Genomic DNA, 15856 nt, shown 5'->3' on the forward strand with positions numbered 1-15856 from the left:
ACGAACAGAGCACTTGAAATTTGTGCGCGAGCGAATCCCTAGCTCTCTGCAGGCTGGCAGGGTTTATTCAGAAACTGTTACACGCAGGCCCACGTAGAAACGCATGCCATCTTTCTGTAGTGCCCCTGACCACACGAAGGATGATGTCTACCAGTTATGACCAATTAGCCAATCATGTGACAAATGCACGGAAAAGCGCTATCAAACTCCAAAAGTTAATAATTGCCTGATGAATTCTCCTCCACTCTTTGTCTCCTGAAAACAGAGTTTGGAGTGATTTTATTTCTCAAAAAGTCATGTGTCACATCCAAAAGAACAAAAGCAACCGCTGTTGGAGAGGATGTGGGGAGAAAGGGACCCTTCTACACTGCTGGTGGGAATGCCGGCTAGTTCAGCCCTTTTGGAAAACAGTATGGACGATTCTCAGAAAACTAGAGGTTGAGCTCCCATTTGACCCAGCAATACCACTGCTGGGAATATATCCCAGAGAGGCAAAAAAGTACAATCGAAACAACATCTGCACATGTATGTTCATCGCAGCACTGTTTACAATAGCCAGAATCTGGAAAAAACCCGAATGCCCCAAAACGGATGACTGGTTGAGGAAACTTTGGTACATCTATACAATGGAATACTATGCAGCTGTTAGAAAAAAGGAAGTCAAGAATTTTGTAGTTAAGTGGATGGGCATGAAAAGTTTCATGCTGAGTGAAATGAGTCAGAAAGAGAGAGACAGACATAGAAAGACTGCACTCATCTATGGTATATAGAATATCAGAGTGGGAGACTAATACCCAAGAACCGTAGAAATAAGTACCAGGAGGTTGACCCCATGGCTTCGTGGCTGGCCTCACGTTCCGGGGAAAGGGCAACTCAGAGAAGCGATCACCAACTACATTGTAGTTGAAGGCCATGTGGGGGAAGGGAGTTGCGGGCTGAATGAGGGCTAGAGACTGAGCACAGCGGCCACTCAACACCTTTATTGCAAACCACAACAGCTAATTAGAGAGAGAGAACAGAAGGGAATGCCTTGTCACAGTGGCAGGGTGGGGTGGGGGGGAGATGGGATTGGGGAGGGTGGGAGGGACGCCGGGTTTACGGGTGGTGGAGAATGGGCACTGGTGAAGGGATGGGTTCCCGAACTTTGTATGAGGGAAGTATAAGCACAAAAGTGTATAAATCTGTAACTGTACCCTCAAAAATAAAAAAAAATAAAAAAAAAGTCATGTGTCAGCTGTCCTCCAAAATCAAGGCCATAGGTAGCTAGCTGTCCAGAGGGAGGCCACTGGACATGCCTCCCCTTCTAGAAGGCAGACCGTGTTGGCCCCGTGTCGTGGCAGAAAGCCATACTTCCTAGCAGGTCAGAGAAGCACTTGATTCGCCCCAAATCCTGAGTCCCAGGGGCATATTTTTGGGTTTCATTAGGTAAAAGGAGCCTCTCCATAAAAGAAGAAAGCAAAGGCCGATGCTTTCTGCCTGCCTGGAAATGGCACCTTTATTGTCCCTCGGCTGCCGTTCTCTGTCTCCGATAAAGGCCAACGTCAGCTTCTCCCCCCCCACACCCAGGGCTGTGCGGGAGGTCACGTGCCTGGGGAACAGAGAGGGTGGAAAGTGCTTCTTCGCGTGCACATCCTCCTTTGGTAGACGGCCAGTTTCCAAGTGTCTTTGATATTTGAACTTGAATCTGAAGATGTGGCGTTCTAATTCTAGCCCCAGCTTAGGTGGTGGCTCTGCCAGTTGTCCTGGAAAATCAAAGTTGATTTTCCTACTTCTGAGCTATTGACAAGTGAGCGTTCAGAAAACACTTTGATGACAGGCTGCAAGGGAGGGTGGCATTTGCGGCGAAGACACAAACGTTGGAAACAGACCTGAGTTGATGGCTGTCCCGGGCTACTGTCTGTGTCCGTGGACCAGGGTTTAAACCCTCTGCCCTCATAGTTTCCTCCGCTTTAAATGAGAACAGTAGAACATTCCTGTTTGTAGTTGGATGTCAAGATTAAGCCAGCTGTACCCTATGCAAACTGTTTGTGCCCTGTGCAAGTTAAACCCACAAAATAAAAGTGATATTATTGGAACCCAGAGATAGTACAGTAGGGAAGGTACTTGCCTTGCACATGGCTAACCTGCCCGGGTTCAATCCTTGGCTCTGCAATGGTCTCCCAAACCCAGCCAGTAGTGATCGCCGAGCACAGAGCCAGGAGTAAGCCCTCGTCACTGTTAGTGCTATTATTACCCTATGTGTGCATGCAAGAATTTACCATTAGGCAATGGTTGGTGTTGGAATATTGAACGTAAGAAACCATTTTTATAAATGAACAACTTTATAGAAATTTTTTTTTTTTGCTTTTTGGGTCACACCTGGTAATGCACAGGGGTTACTCCTGGCTCCGCACTCAGGAACCATCCCTGACAGTGCTCAGGGGACCATATGGGATGCTGGGAATCGAACCCGGGTTGGCCGCATGCAAGGCAAATGCCCTACCCGCTGTGCTATTGCTCCAGCCCCTATAGAAAAATTTTTTTAAAAAATAAAGGAGTTTAGCATTAGGTTACTGCCGTATTTATTCATCAATTAGTTGAGAGTTGGTATCGATATGATTTGAGCCTAAAAGGCTCAGAACATTCTAGGTCTCTCACAGCAAAGATGCCAAAACTGTTTTTCAGCATGCAGGGAATTTACATGTGTTTCCTTCAATGCAGTTCCAAAGGATGGCCTCAAAAGCCAGAGTGCGTTTGAAGAAATGAGGACAAATTACATCAAAGAGCTGCGGAAGGTGGTGACAAAGTGCCCCAACAATTCTGGGCAAAGCTGGCAGCGGTTCTACCAACTGACCAAGCTTCTGGACTCCATGCATGATGTAAGTAGAACCCGTGCGTGCCTGGTCGCTCAACAGGTGTGCACCATTGACCGGGGCAACAGGTGAGTTGAGGAAGAGCTCCTGGGACTTTGGGAAGATTAGGAAGAGATAAGAAGGGAAGAGCTAACGAAGCAGGAAATATCTTCACACCCCTTTGGTGGGAGCATGTACCACCGGTGGCTCACACTGAGATGTGCCCTAATTCACTGGTGTCAACATGTTAAGCTGAAAGGCGTGGCTCCTGCCTTCGTTGAGCAGGGTGGGGAGTCCCACGCCACCACAGAGAGGCGAGGTCTCCAGATCCACTAGCCACGCAGACCTGATCAAGTTTCAACATTTCGGAAATGTTTGGTTAGCAGAAATGCTTCTTTTAGCTCTGCAGAAGTGGTGTCCCATCTCTGACAACTCTTCAGCTGATAACCAACCTTGACCAAACATTAGCTGTGGTCCAGGGCCAGCTGGGATCGACCATCTCGGCCTTTGCCAATGCTGGATCCGGCATTCTTTATTCTCCATCCGGGTCATCTCTCTTGATTTGTGGCTAGAATGAGAGTAAACTAAGACCTTGCTCAGATACACAGGGGGCTGTTAGCAGCTGACCAAAAACAATGGATCTGGATAACGCTTTGTTTGGTCATTTCAAAAGTGCTTCCTATTTCATGTTGCAAACACTTACTCCTAGCTCAGCTCAGAGAAAGTTGTTCAGGGTCATGCCACCTTCATTTTCTCATAGTTGGGCAGTTTTGAATCTTCCTTTTGGAAACTGGATTAACCCCATTCAGCCTATAAGATTTGCATAAGAAATTCTGTCTTGGTTATTTCTCTGTCATTAAAGACAGCGTTGACAGGCTTGAAGACTTATTACTATTGAAACAATGGTTCATCCTTTAGCACTTTGTTTATGCCCGTGGAATGTTATCTGTCTAGGGATGGGTTGATGAAAGAATGTCACTTTGTAGTGTTTTACACAGAAGACCCAGGGCACATACCCCCCAGACTGCTTCTTCCTTTGAACTTTTTACATGCTCAAAGAAATCCCCACAAGGTAGATGCAGGGACTGTTTTTCAAGTGTGGATTAATCAAAAATGGTAGGAATAAGAGATCAAGATAAACAAGACTTTGGAGATCACAACGCAAAATATTCCCCACACCTTGCCCTGGAACATGGAACTGAGATCATCAACAAGAGAGCAAAGAGCAGAGTTGCCAGTGGCTGTCGATCTTGCTAACAGTCCTTCTTAGGGGCTGGAGAGATAGTACAGCGGAAAGGGCATTTCCCTTGCATGGGTCAATCCCTGGCATCCTATATGGTCCCCTGAGCATCTTCAGGAGCTGTTCCTGAGTGCAGAGCCAGGAATAACCCCTGAGCCTGGCTGGCTATGACCGACAAACAAACAGACAAAAAGTCTTCAGCAGAGTTCAGAATAGGGGATTTTTGCTTCTTTCCCCTCTCCGGCTTGGAGGCATAAGGATCCCTCCAGCCATTCTCAGCCCACCTGGCTGGCAGCTCAGCACAAGGGCCCAGCAGTGTGGTTCTTCTCAGGATAGTGGTGTCAGGGACCCCCAAGCAGTGTTTAGGGGGACCTCCAGGGTTCCACCAGCAATGCTTGAGGGACTATAGGGTATACAAGGAATTGAACTCAGTGAGCACATGCCCGGCACATGTCCGAACATCTTCTCATTCTTGATGAATTTACTCATTCATTCAGATTCATGGTCAGACCCAAGTGCTGGATTAAGCGATACTATAGTTGTCAGCACAAAACATGACAATAGAGGATCTGTTTTGAAGCAATTTGCACATGTTGCGGTTGATGACAAGTTAAAAAACGCATCCTGGGGCCGGAGCGATAGCACAGTGGGCAGGGCGTTTGCCTTGCATGCGGCCGACCCAGGTTCGATCCCTGGCATCCCATATGGTCCCCCAAGCACTGCCAGGAGTAATTCCTGAGTACAAAGCCAGGAGTAACCCCTGAGCATCACTGGGTGTGACCCAAAAAGCAAAAAAAAAAAAAAAAAAAAAAAAAAAAAACCCAAAAAACGCATCCTTCCTCAGTCTTTGTAAATCTTTATTCCTTGGGGGGAGGGGCGGGAAGTGTGGTAAAATCTTGCCTGGGCCACACCTATAGTCAAACCATCTTTCCCTCAGCTTTTAGCCATAGCACAGCCCCTGGCACAGGAGAGGAACTGAAGAAATTGTTGCCAAGCGGCTTTATTAAAAATAGTGATTGTGGGGGCTGGAGCGATAGCACAACAGTGAGGGCGTTTGCCTTGCATGCAGCTGACCCGGGTTCAATTCCCAGCATCCCATATGTCCCGAGCACCACCAGGAGTAATTCCTGAGTGCATATTCCAGAAGTAACCCCTGTGCATTGCCAGGTGTGACCCAAAAAGCAATAATAATAATAATAATGATTGCGTGCACAGTCCCCCAAAGCAAATCATGGTCTTTGCAGCAATTTCTTTCATCGAGGCATAACTGGAAAAACAAAACATAGTGATCATACTAGAAACATACAACTTGAAAGATCTGGCACATATGTAAATCCATGATGCTTTCAGCACAGAACAGCAGCCTCCAGAAACTTCTGCGGCTTTCCCCATTCTGAGAGCTCTGTGGTGAGAGCACCCCGGGAGTCCCTTGAGGCCTGTTTTCAACCTGCCCCAGTGCTTCCTGCTCTGCGCTCGGTTGCTCTGTGCTTCTTGGCACTGAAGGTCGGTTTCTCTGTTTCATCGCCTCACATAAATGGAATCCTGCAGAAGGTCGGCTCGGATGCCTGGTTTAGACTTACCGGGGGATGCAGAGGCTAATCCGTGCACTGGTGTTATATTAGCAGCTTAGTCTCCATTGCCGAGTAGCATTTGAGTGTACCGATATTGACCAACCTGGTAGTCCTGGCAACTCTTGATGGACAGTTGGGTTGTTTCCAGACCAGGAACTGTGTCCCGTTTTGAGCTGCAACTGAGCATTTGTACACATCTCTTCTTGTGGACTTTGCTCTCTCGTGGGGGGAAATCTGGAGGAGTAAAATGCCTGAGGGACAGGAAGGGCATGTTTGCATTTTGTACGATTGAGGAACTGTTTTCCAAAGTCACTGTGTGGTTGTACGTGCTCTTGAAGTGTTTGGAAGCGCGAAATGCAGCACAGCCTTTGCTGACACCTTGTGTTGTCAGTCCCTCTTGGTCTCCGAATTCTGAGAACTATAGCGTGGCATCTCATGCGGGTTTTTATCAACAGTTCATCATGATCGTTTTGTGCGCATGATCCACCATTTTTATGGCTTCTTGGCCAAAGTGTCTAATCAAGCTGTTTGCTCATTAATTTTTGTTTATTTGGTTTGGGGGCCACACATGGCTGTACTCAGGGCTTATCCTTGGCTTTGTACTCAGGAATTACTCCTGGTAGTACTCAAGGACCATATGGGATGCTAGGGATCAAACCCAGGTCGGCCACGTGCAAGGCATGCGCAATCTCCCCAGCCCCCATTTGCTAATTTAAAAATATTGGACTGTTTGTTTTCTGAATGTTGAGTTTTGAGGCTTCTTCATATATTCTCATTTCAAATCCTTTATGAGCTCTGTGATTGGCAAATATTTTCCCTTAACTTCTGGCTTGTCTTCTCAATCTCTTGACAATATCTTCTGACGAGCCGCTTTCAATTTTACAGTAGTCAATTTGACGTTTTTCTTTTACGAAGCGTGCTTTTTATATTATTCATGTCTAAGTAGTATTTGTCTAAGCCCATGGCACAGAGCTTATCTAGATCCTTTGTTGACTGATACATAATGTGTCCGACACCATCATTTCATTTTTTTCTTTCCGAGGCATTTTAGTTGTTCCCATCAGAAGGGTAAATCTAACATCTTACTCCATCCTCCTCACTTAGAAGCACTGTGTTCTTGGAAGGAAATCTTCATTGTCACTTTAACTCAGAAACCTTTATTTTGGATCATCAAAAACATTTGATCTTTGAAGTAGCCTCACAAAAGCGTCTTGAATGCTCTATTTATATTCGGATTCCAGACAGAACATTGAAGAATTCTCAGTCTGGAGGGACCTCTCTCACATTCACGCTTACTCAGACTTGAGACTGCCTACAGCTTTTTCCTTGGAGTAAATTAGTGAGTCAACATTTGTGGAATGTTTTTCCAGGGAACAGAGCTGCATGGGGCAGGCTGGGGGCTCAGAGCCTAGTTCTGGTCACCTGTGGAAAGAGAGCATGTGGGAGCTTAGGAAAGTGTCCCCCAAATAAGGACCTTGTGGCTGTCAATCCAAGTTCTGCAGAATTTGCTTACCACGCCCGCCCCTGGGGCCCGTGTCCCTGGTTCTCAGGACACACAAGGATTTCTCCCACATGCTACACATGTAGGATGGAGCGATAGCACAGCGGGTAGGGTGTTTGCCTTGTACATGGCCAACCCGGGTCCAATTCCTCCATCCTTCTCGGAGAGCCCAGCAAGCTGCCGGGAGTATCCTTCCCCTCACGGCAGAGCCTGGCAAGCTCCCCATTTGATATGCCTAAAACAGTAACAACAAGTCTCACAATGGAGACATTGCTGGTGCCCGCTCGAGCAAATCGATGAACAAGGGGACCACAGAGCTAGAGACAGTGCTGCACACGCTTTGGCATCACAGTGGCAAGGAAAGTGAAAGGAATGCTCTGACAGAATAGGCTGGCAGTTAAATATTTGAATTGGTCAGCAGCTTGGCTGAGTCATGGCCCCCTGGACACCCATCTTTCCCCAAAAGAGCATTTCAGAGAGAGCAACAGTCGTCAGACTCCTGAGACTATATTGCATTTTTGATTTGGAAATGTTGGGCTGACAGGCATGAAGCTTGTTCTTCCTTGTTCTTCTAGAAAGAATTGAGAAGAGTTCTTTTCTAGTCATTCCTACGAGGGGCAGTTAATATCCTCTGTGCGAGAAGCACATTTTTATTGGCTTTGTAGAAAATTTCTACTCATATGTGGTGGTCTAGGACTACTTATGTTATGATTTGTGTTGATCAGTAAATACTAAGGGAAGCTATTAACAGTAATAAAATTTTGTTAATAATTCATTTGTATGAATAGTAATAAAATTTGCCCCTTTCTATGAATTTCAAGGTCATTACCATTGGGATCAAGTTTCTCTCAGTGTGTGCTCCTAGCAAAGATGTGTATTGACACAGAAGATTAAAAAAAAATAAATGTATGACATCAATCCAGCCCTCCAATAGCTTCAATTCTACAGGCAGCTGGAGCATAATGCCATTGCCAAAATTGGTTGTCTGGGCAGTTCAACCCTTTGGAACATGTATGCATTTGTTCAGCCGTTCATTCATTCATCCTGTATCAGAAGCAGAGGGGGCAAGAGCTGGAAATGCCTGTTCTTAAGACTCTCACTGGGCTGCTATAAAGGAAGAATAGACAGAGTCATTTCTCAGGATCCACCCATGGCAGCCCCCCCCAACCTGTTTAACTCCTGTCCAGTGCTCCAGACCCATGGCACTCGACAAAGAGGGGAAACCTCAGAGAGACAGCAGCTGTCTGGGTCCAGCTGGGCTGCCTCTTGGACCATCAGAAAACTAGCATCAAGGATCATTAAAAAGGGGCTGGAGTGATAGCATAGTGGGTAGGGCGTTTGCCTTGCACGCGGCCGACCCGGGTTCAAATCCCAGCATCCCATATGGTCCCCTGAGCAAGGAGTAATTCCTGAGTGCAGAGCCAGGAGTAACCCCTGTGCATCGCCAGGTGTGACCCAAAAAACAAACAAAAAAAGATCATTAAAAAGAGCTGCCATACTCTCCAGAGCTCCAGCTTTATTTGGACCTCCCCTGGCATCTTCTGGAAGGTGCAGCTGGAACAAGGCTGTGGGGTTAGGGACTGCAGGCAGTGACCCTGAAGGTGTATTAATATGCCACATCTGGCAGCAGCACCCCAGACGCCAGGCTAGGTCTGCTTGCCAACACTGGCTTGGGGACAGGGCCTCGGAAGGTTTTTGTCTCTGCAGTGATCAGAGATGACCTGGAGGTGACCATCGTGACCAGCCCTGAGTGGGCGCCAGTGTGCCACACCAGTCTTCTCTGCCTCACCCCAGGAAACCTCTGCAGAGCCTGTTGCTGAATAACCACGTTGTGTGGTTGCAGTGAGAATGTTTCCAGAGGGGTGAGGCTCTCCTCAGGCTGGGGTTTCAGAGCCTGGGACCCTTAGGCTGTGGTGCAGGGCGGCACACAGGCGTGGGAGACTCCTCCTTTGGGGCACAAAGTTAGTGGGGTGGGTGAAAAGGGCGGGACACTGTGGGTGCCTGAACACCAATCAGAGACCCAGGCAGGCAAAGAGGGCCAGAGAGTGCAGCTGTATGAAGACCAATAAGAGACCCTGGTGGCAAAAAGGGCGGGACACTGCAGGTGATTGAAGACCAATCACAGACTCAGGTGGCTGAAGAGGGCAGTATGGTGCAGGGGCACAATGACCAGAGACCCAGATGCATGAAGAGGGTAGAATGCTGCTGGGACTCATAGCTAACCAGAGACCAGTGGGGCAGCCTGGTGGATAAAGATACCTGTGAGCATGTCCGTGCTCATCAGCAACACTTTTGCTGCCTGACTGTACTTTTTTTTTAATTAATCACTGTGAGATACAAAGCTTTCATGTTTGAGTTTCAGTCATACAATGCTCAAATACCCGTCCCTCCACCAGTGCACATTCTCCACCACCAATGTCCCCAGTATGCCGCCCCCTTTCCAACCCTTCCCCTGCCTCCATGACAGACAATTTCCCCCACTCTCTCTCTACTTTGGGCATTATGCTTTGCAGTACAGATACTGAGAGGTTATCATGTTTGGCCCTTTATCTACTTTCAGCACACATCTCCCATCCCGAACAATCCCTCCAACCATCACTGACTTAATGATCCCTTCTCTATTCCATCTGTTTTCTCCCCTCCGCTCATGAAGCAGGCTTCCAGCTATGGGGCAGTCCTCCTAGCCCTTGTCTCTACTGTCCTTGGGAGAAGCTGACACCTTTAGACAGTTTTTCCACCTTTTCCAACAGTGACTCCCTGGACACCTTGTTTTCTACCTGTGCCTCCCCCACACCCAGTCTTACCAGTTGGTCCCTAGTCCACTCTCATCCGCAGTTGACACAATTTGCCCCTGTGGTTCCTTTGGACTATCCTAGGGGGCTGTTGGCCAGGAAATGCTGGTCTCAGATCCAGCTAGGAGATGGGAAAGAGAGACCAGTGCTGGGCACAAAGCCCCCCAGGTTGGGGGCTGGAGCAGTAATACAGCAGGTTGGGCATTTGCAGCTGACCTGGGTTTGATCCCTGGCATCCCATATGGTCCCTCAAGCACTGCCAGGAGTAATTCTTGAGTAAAGATCCAGGAGTAACCCCTGTGCATCACCAGGTATGACCCAAAAAGCAAAAATATAAAAAAAGAAAGAAAATGAAGCCCTCCCCCCAGCCCCAGGTTGCCTGAGCTGGTCCCTTCCAGAGAATTCGGCACAAAACCCCTGCCATGCATGCTGGGAGTAGCAGCTGGGTTCATCGGGGAGACGGGAGTTATTGCTCTGCACAGTGGTGGGGGGGCTCCCCAGCCTCTGAGACCCCCCCTGGGCTCTGCGGTGCTGACGCGGAGGCAGCGGGAGACGTGTGAGGTGGCCTTCGCCACCGCCCAGTGCCAGCTAATCAGCAGCAGAGGCCCGTCCTGCTGCTCTGGCAGAGAGAGCATCCCGCCCTCCCTGGCGTTCCAGTGCCCTGAGCTGGTGGACGTTGTGTCCGTCATGAAGTGCCCGGCGCCACCACTCCACGCAGGCTGTGTGCACGAGCTCGGGATCCAGGTCGCGGCTCCGAGCGGCACAGAGTATAATTGTTCCAGGGGTGCTGCCCTCATCTTGACAGGAGCATGACTCAGGAGGAATCTAAATAAGGGAAGAGTTGTTTGCTCATGAGTCACCCGACGGGGCCAAGCGTACGTCCCGGGAAGCCCGTGCACCAGGCTTCCCGATCACAGGAGTTACGGGCTGGCCAGGGGGGACTCTTCTCTGTCGGTGAAACCACTGGGTCATTTCCAGGACCCAGGACATAGCTCATAGGGTTGGGGACCCACAGTTTAATCCCTGGCCCGGCACACTCCTCCCCAAGCACTATGGAACACAGGTCTTATCCCCCCACCTCTAAGCCTGCCCCCCCAACATCCCTAGTGACTTTCAGCATCTCAGGCGTGCCAAGCATTGAACCAACCATACTGGATGGCTACGTTGTCTCAGGAGTGGTCCCACAGCCCTTGAGTACTACTTGGTCCCAGATGATGCTGATGGTGGTGGTGGTGACTTAGAGCATCTCTTCCCGTAAGCCTCTGGTTGGGGCCAGCACAGATGTCTGATGTCCGGGCTCTAGCCTAGTTCTGAATGCAGAGTCCTGGGTGACATCAGCTCGTGACTGATCACTGTCATGAAAAGCATGTCATGTATGTGTTTGCATTGGCGAAGAATGGCATCAGAGCTTGTTTCTGAGTATACAGGGCAGAATGGGAAGGTAGGTCAGGGGGTTGGTATTTCAGTATCAGGCAGAAATAGGGAATCTGAATTTTGCCGTGCATGGTGGGAAGGGCTGTGCAGTCCTGCGGACTCTGCGTCTGCTCTGGGCGAGACCACGGTGGGCATGCAGGCCCCACATTCCATCCTGGAGCCCATCTCCCCAGCACCGCCGGTGTGACCCTCTCCAAGAGCAAAAAGCGAACCGGAGAGCTCTAAAACAAACAATGTTGTCTGATAAACTCTTCAGTGAGATCTATTCAGTGGATAGCAGTCTGGGTCTTTCCTTGAAGTGAGGGGGTGTATGCAAATCAGCATTCTGAATGTGGGAGAGAAGATGCAAAGATTTAGTGTTGATGCATTTTGAGTGCTGCTAAGATGTCACAGTACCTTGCAAGGAGTTTTGAGAAACCTTAGAGCGTTAAAGCCTCCCAAAGGAGGCTTTCTTTCAGACCCGGCACGGCACACCCCTCCCCAAGCACGATGGGGCAATGTCTGGTGGCCCCTGGATATCCCAAGTTACTTCCAGCATCTCAGTCTTACCAAGCATTGAGCCAGCCAGGCTGGTTGGTCACATGTCTCCAGAACTGGTCCCAAAGCCCCTGAGTACCACTCGGTCCCAGAGGATGATGAGGTGGAGGTGGAGGTGATTTAGAGCATCCTGACTTAGCATCTAAGTAATTTTTTAAATCTGATATATATATATATATATATATATATATATATATATTTTACTGAATCACCGTGAAAAAAATACAAAGCTTTCAGGTTTAAGTCTCAGTCATATAATAATTAAACCCCCATCCCTTCACCAGTGCACATGTTCCACCAAGAACCCCAATATACCCCCCTCCCACCCACCCCTCACCTAAGTAGTCAATGATCTTCACTTTATTCTCTCTATACTTTGAATACATTCAATATTTCAATACAGAACTCACTATTATTATCTGGAATTTCCCCCCAACAATCAGGCCTGCTGAAAAGGCATCATTTAATAATTTCTTTTCATTGCTGAGAATGAAGACTCTAAGAGCTTTGCTGGCGGCTGACCTGGATTCGATTCCTGCACCCTATGCACCCACCAGGAGTGAACCCTGAGCACAGAGCCAGGAGTGAGCCCTGAGCACAGCTGAGTGGCCCCAAAACATAAAGAAACCACGAGGACATTTCACAAGGGAGAGTCACTGTCAGCAGAGCAAAGTGTGGCAGGGATTAGGGTCAGTGGCATTCGAGCCGAGGGCGTGTGGAAGGGCCACAGCGGATCAGGATCAATGTTGCTTGTCATGGCCTGGGCGGAAGCGTCTAGACTGTGTTTAGGACTCGAGTACGCGCAGTCGATTTTCACTTGCGTGCAGACTATGTCTTTCACAAGTGTGCCTACGTGCGAATGTTTATTCGCAAGCCCCCCGTCGGCACTCGCACTCCTGCACGGCTCACTTTGTCACACGTGGGGCGAGTGACATACATGTTTCCAGCCAAGGTCACACGAGGTGACGGCCCGCCTCCCTGTCAGCTCTCTGCTGAAGATCCGCATCCTCTTCATGGTCGATTAATGCCACATGTTTTGTATTTGTGTCGGTGACTTTGCTGCATAAAGCGGTCCCCAAATGGAGCACGCATACAAATACAAGAAGTCGGTGCCGGGCCCGCTTGAGAAGAAAATATATCATGTTGATGAGCTGGCTGGAGTTTCGTGCTGTTGTTGACCAGGAGTGCCCTGCCACAGAACCCACAGTGTGTGCTGCGAGACACACACACAACTCTGTCTCTCTGTCTCTGTCTCTGTCTGTCTCTCTCTCTTCCCTCTTCTCTCTCTCTCCCTGTCTCTCTCCTCTCTCTCCTCTTCCTCTCTCTCCTCTCTTTTCTCTCCTCTCTCTCCCTCTATTTCCCTCTCTCTCTCCTCTCTCTCCTCTCTCCTCTCTATCTCTCCCTCTCTTTCCCTCTCTCTCTCCCTCTCTCTCTCCCTCTCTCCTCTCTCTCCTCTCTCCTCTCCTCTCTCTCTCCTCTCTCTCTCTCCTTCCCTCCTTCCCTCCCCCTCTCCCTTCCCCACCTTTTTGGGGGGCATTGTGGTTTGCAATACAGATACTGTCCCCAGGTTCCCTCCCTACCCCCACCCTACCTCCAGCCTACCTCTATGGCAGACACTTTTCTTCTCTCTCTCTCTCTTTCTCTCTCTCTCTCTCCCTCCCTCCCTCTGTCTCTGTCTCTGTCTCTGTCTCTGTCTCTCTCATATACAGAACCAGGCTAGGTGTGATGGGCCAAAGAAATAGTCTGGCCCGGGGCCAGGGTGGACTTAACCTTGCGTTTCTCATGGAGCCAGGGTTCAGGACTTGCTAATTCACTGTCCCCAGTGACACTGGAGAACGCAGTCACCAGGAATAGTGACAGCCAGCTGGGAAGGTCTGAGGCCAAAGGGACAAGATTCCAGTAGGAAGAGCGAGAGGTGCTGGAGGTGGGAGGGACGGTAGAGGGGCCTCTAGGAGCAGGCGGGGGTCTGCAGCCTCCAGACTCAGCCGTGTCAGCGAGCAGGTGCCAGCAGGTACCCGGCTTCCTTTTGCTGCACTTCCCGGGTGCTCCGAGAAGCTGTGTACCATTTGGGAGGCCTGACCCAGCAGCCGCCACACTGCTTAGGCACAACTGTTTCTCTCCTCCTCCCCCACCCCAAATCAAATGTTCCTGAAGGTACGCAGAGGTAGTATAGGAATTAAAGAGCTCGCATGTGGCTGTCCTGGATTTGATCTGCAACACCACATACGTTCCCGAGTCTACCAGGAGTGATCCCTGAGCACAGAGCCAGGGGGAAGCCCCGGGTACAGCTGGGTGTGGCCCCAAAGTATACATGCATATATATGGAAAATTATATATATATATATATATATACATGCTTATATAACACACGTATATTTCTGAAATAGCAAGATTTTTGCACACAGTCACCTGTTCTTCCATAGGCTGTGACTGAATCCTCGGCATGCCTTTAAGGACCCCACAAACTTATTCCATGAAGGGCCGATCCTCGACACATAGGTATGGTGTGTGCCTCGTTAGTAGCTATGGATTATTCCCTGGCTAGCACTGCCTCAGTAGTTAAGCCTGGCTGTCCCAGGCTTTGTCCCAACAAAATTATCTCATGCCATTGAGACTCCACAAAATTTGATTTTTCTTTTTTTTACTTCCTGGTGCATTTTCTGGCGTCAGAGAGAGACCTCACGGGAATGACATAGGCCACCGTGGTTTCCACTGCCCCTACTTGGGTCAGAAACGCCATCCCTGGCCCAAGTGGGAACTGTCTTTTGTCACTTCTCGTCCCTTTCCTTCCCAAGACTGAAATGCAGATCTATCTCCTGGATTTCACCTGACCCTGAAGCCGGGAACTTCTCCGCGGGAACTGGCTGAGCTGGTTCCATTGCTCGGCAGCAAGTGCAAAAGGAGGATCTAGGAAATATCGAAAACAGAATTAGGGAAAGTTCATCCTTCTATATACAGTAACATGCCAATGCGTTTCAAATCCAAGCCTTTCATTAGGATTCCTTTGTGCCGCAATGTTCTAATTATCCCTTTCTCTTCAAGCTCTGCTTTCTCCCTTTCCATTGTGTTATTTTTCCTTTGTGGTTTTCACAAGTACAATAGACGTTATTCACAAGAAGGCGGAGCCGCAACCTCACACAGGGGCTTGTAATACTGGGAAACTTAAACAGGGTGGAAATTAAATAAATGTAAGTAACCCCCCCACACCCAGTAAAAGAGAGAGGGAAGGAAATGGAAGCCATGTTGCTCATTAGCACAGCAGCCACGAGATGGTTTTGAAGCTTTAATACTCCCCATGGACCAGAGGGCAATGCTGTGTCTTGGTTTTGTCTTGAGTTTGTCATTAAAAAAAAAAAGTTGGTGAGGAAGAACAAATGAAAATATGACTTCAGATGCCAAAGAGTTGCGGATGGATATGCACAGGGGTGAGACCGCAAAAATGCCCTGTGCTTGTAAGAGTTAGGGAGCCCCCCCACATATCTCCTTTCCCTCCCCATTAGCCAGCCCCAATTCCTGGGCACCTAATTTCAGCGTCCGCTGAGCTGGCGGCAGCGTGGAACCCAGCAGCAGCCCTGTGAGGCTCCAAGGCAGTGCCCGCTGCCCAGGTCAGGCAGCCTGGCCCTTCCGGAAGCTGAGAGCTGCAGCGCCTGGCACGGGTCACCCCCCTCCCCCAGCCTGGGCTCTGCAAGCTGAGCTCCTCCGTCAGCAGAGCCAGCAGCCCCACTGAGGCCTCCCAATTGCTCCAGGACCACACTTGGACCAGGTGTGTCTTCTCTGTGAGGGCCGAAGAGGGGGTTATTGAAAGTGGGGTGTCAGCAAAGGATTCGCCCCCAACCAGAGGGCAGCCTCAGACCAGGAGTGTCTCCCAGGTAGCATCTGAGGTTCTCCAAAGGCCTCACATGCTCATCTCCCAAGTGTGCTCTGTGCTCAGCTCCAGGGAAGCTTGGGTG

General features: G+C 49.2%; 1 protein-coding gene across 1 annotated transcript in view; it reads left to right on the forward strand.

Annotated features, from left to right (window-relative positions):
- The window catches only part of NR3C2 (nuclear receptor subfamily 3 group C member 2), a 331105-nt gene that overhangs the window by 299992 nt on the left and 15257 nt on the right, over positions 1-15856 (forward strand). The window contains exon 8 of the mRNA XM_004606186.2: positions 2701-2858. Within this exon, the coding sequence (XP_004606243.1) occupies positions 2701-2858 (158 nt within the window). The remainder of the gene's footprint in view (positions 1-2700; positions 2859-15856) is intronic.

Source organism: Sorex araneus, chromosome 7 (genome assembly GCF_027595985.1).
Source record: "Sorex araneus isolate mSorAra2 chromosome 7, mSorAra2.pri, whole genome shotgun sequence".
Classification (NCBI taxonomy): Eukaryota; Metazoa; Chordata; class Mammalia; order Eulipotyphla; family Soricidae; genus Sorex; species Sorex araneus.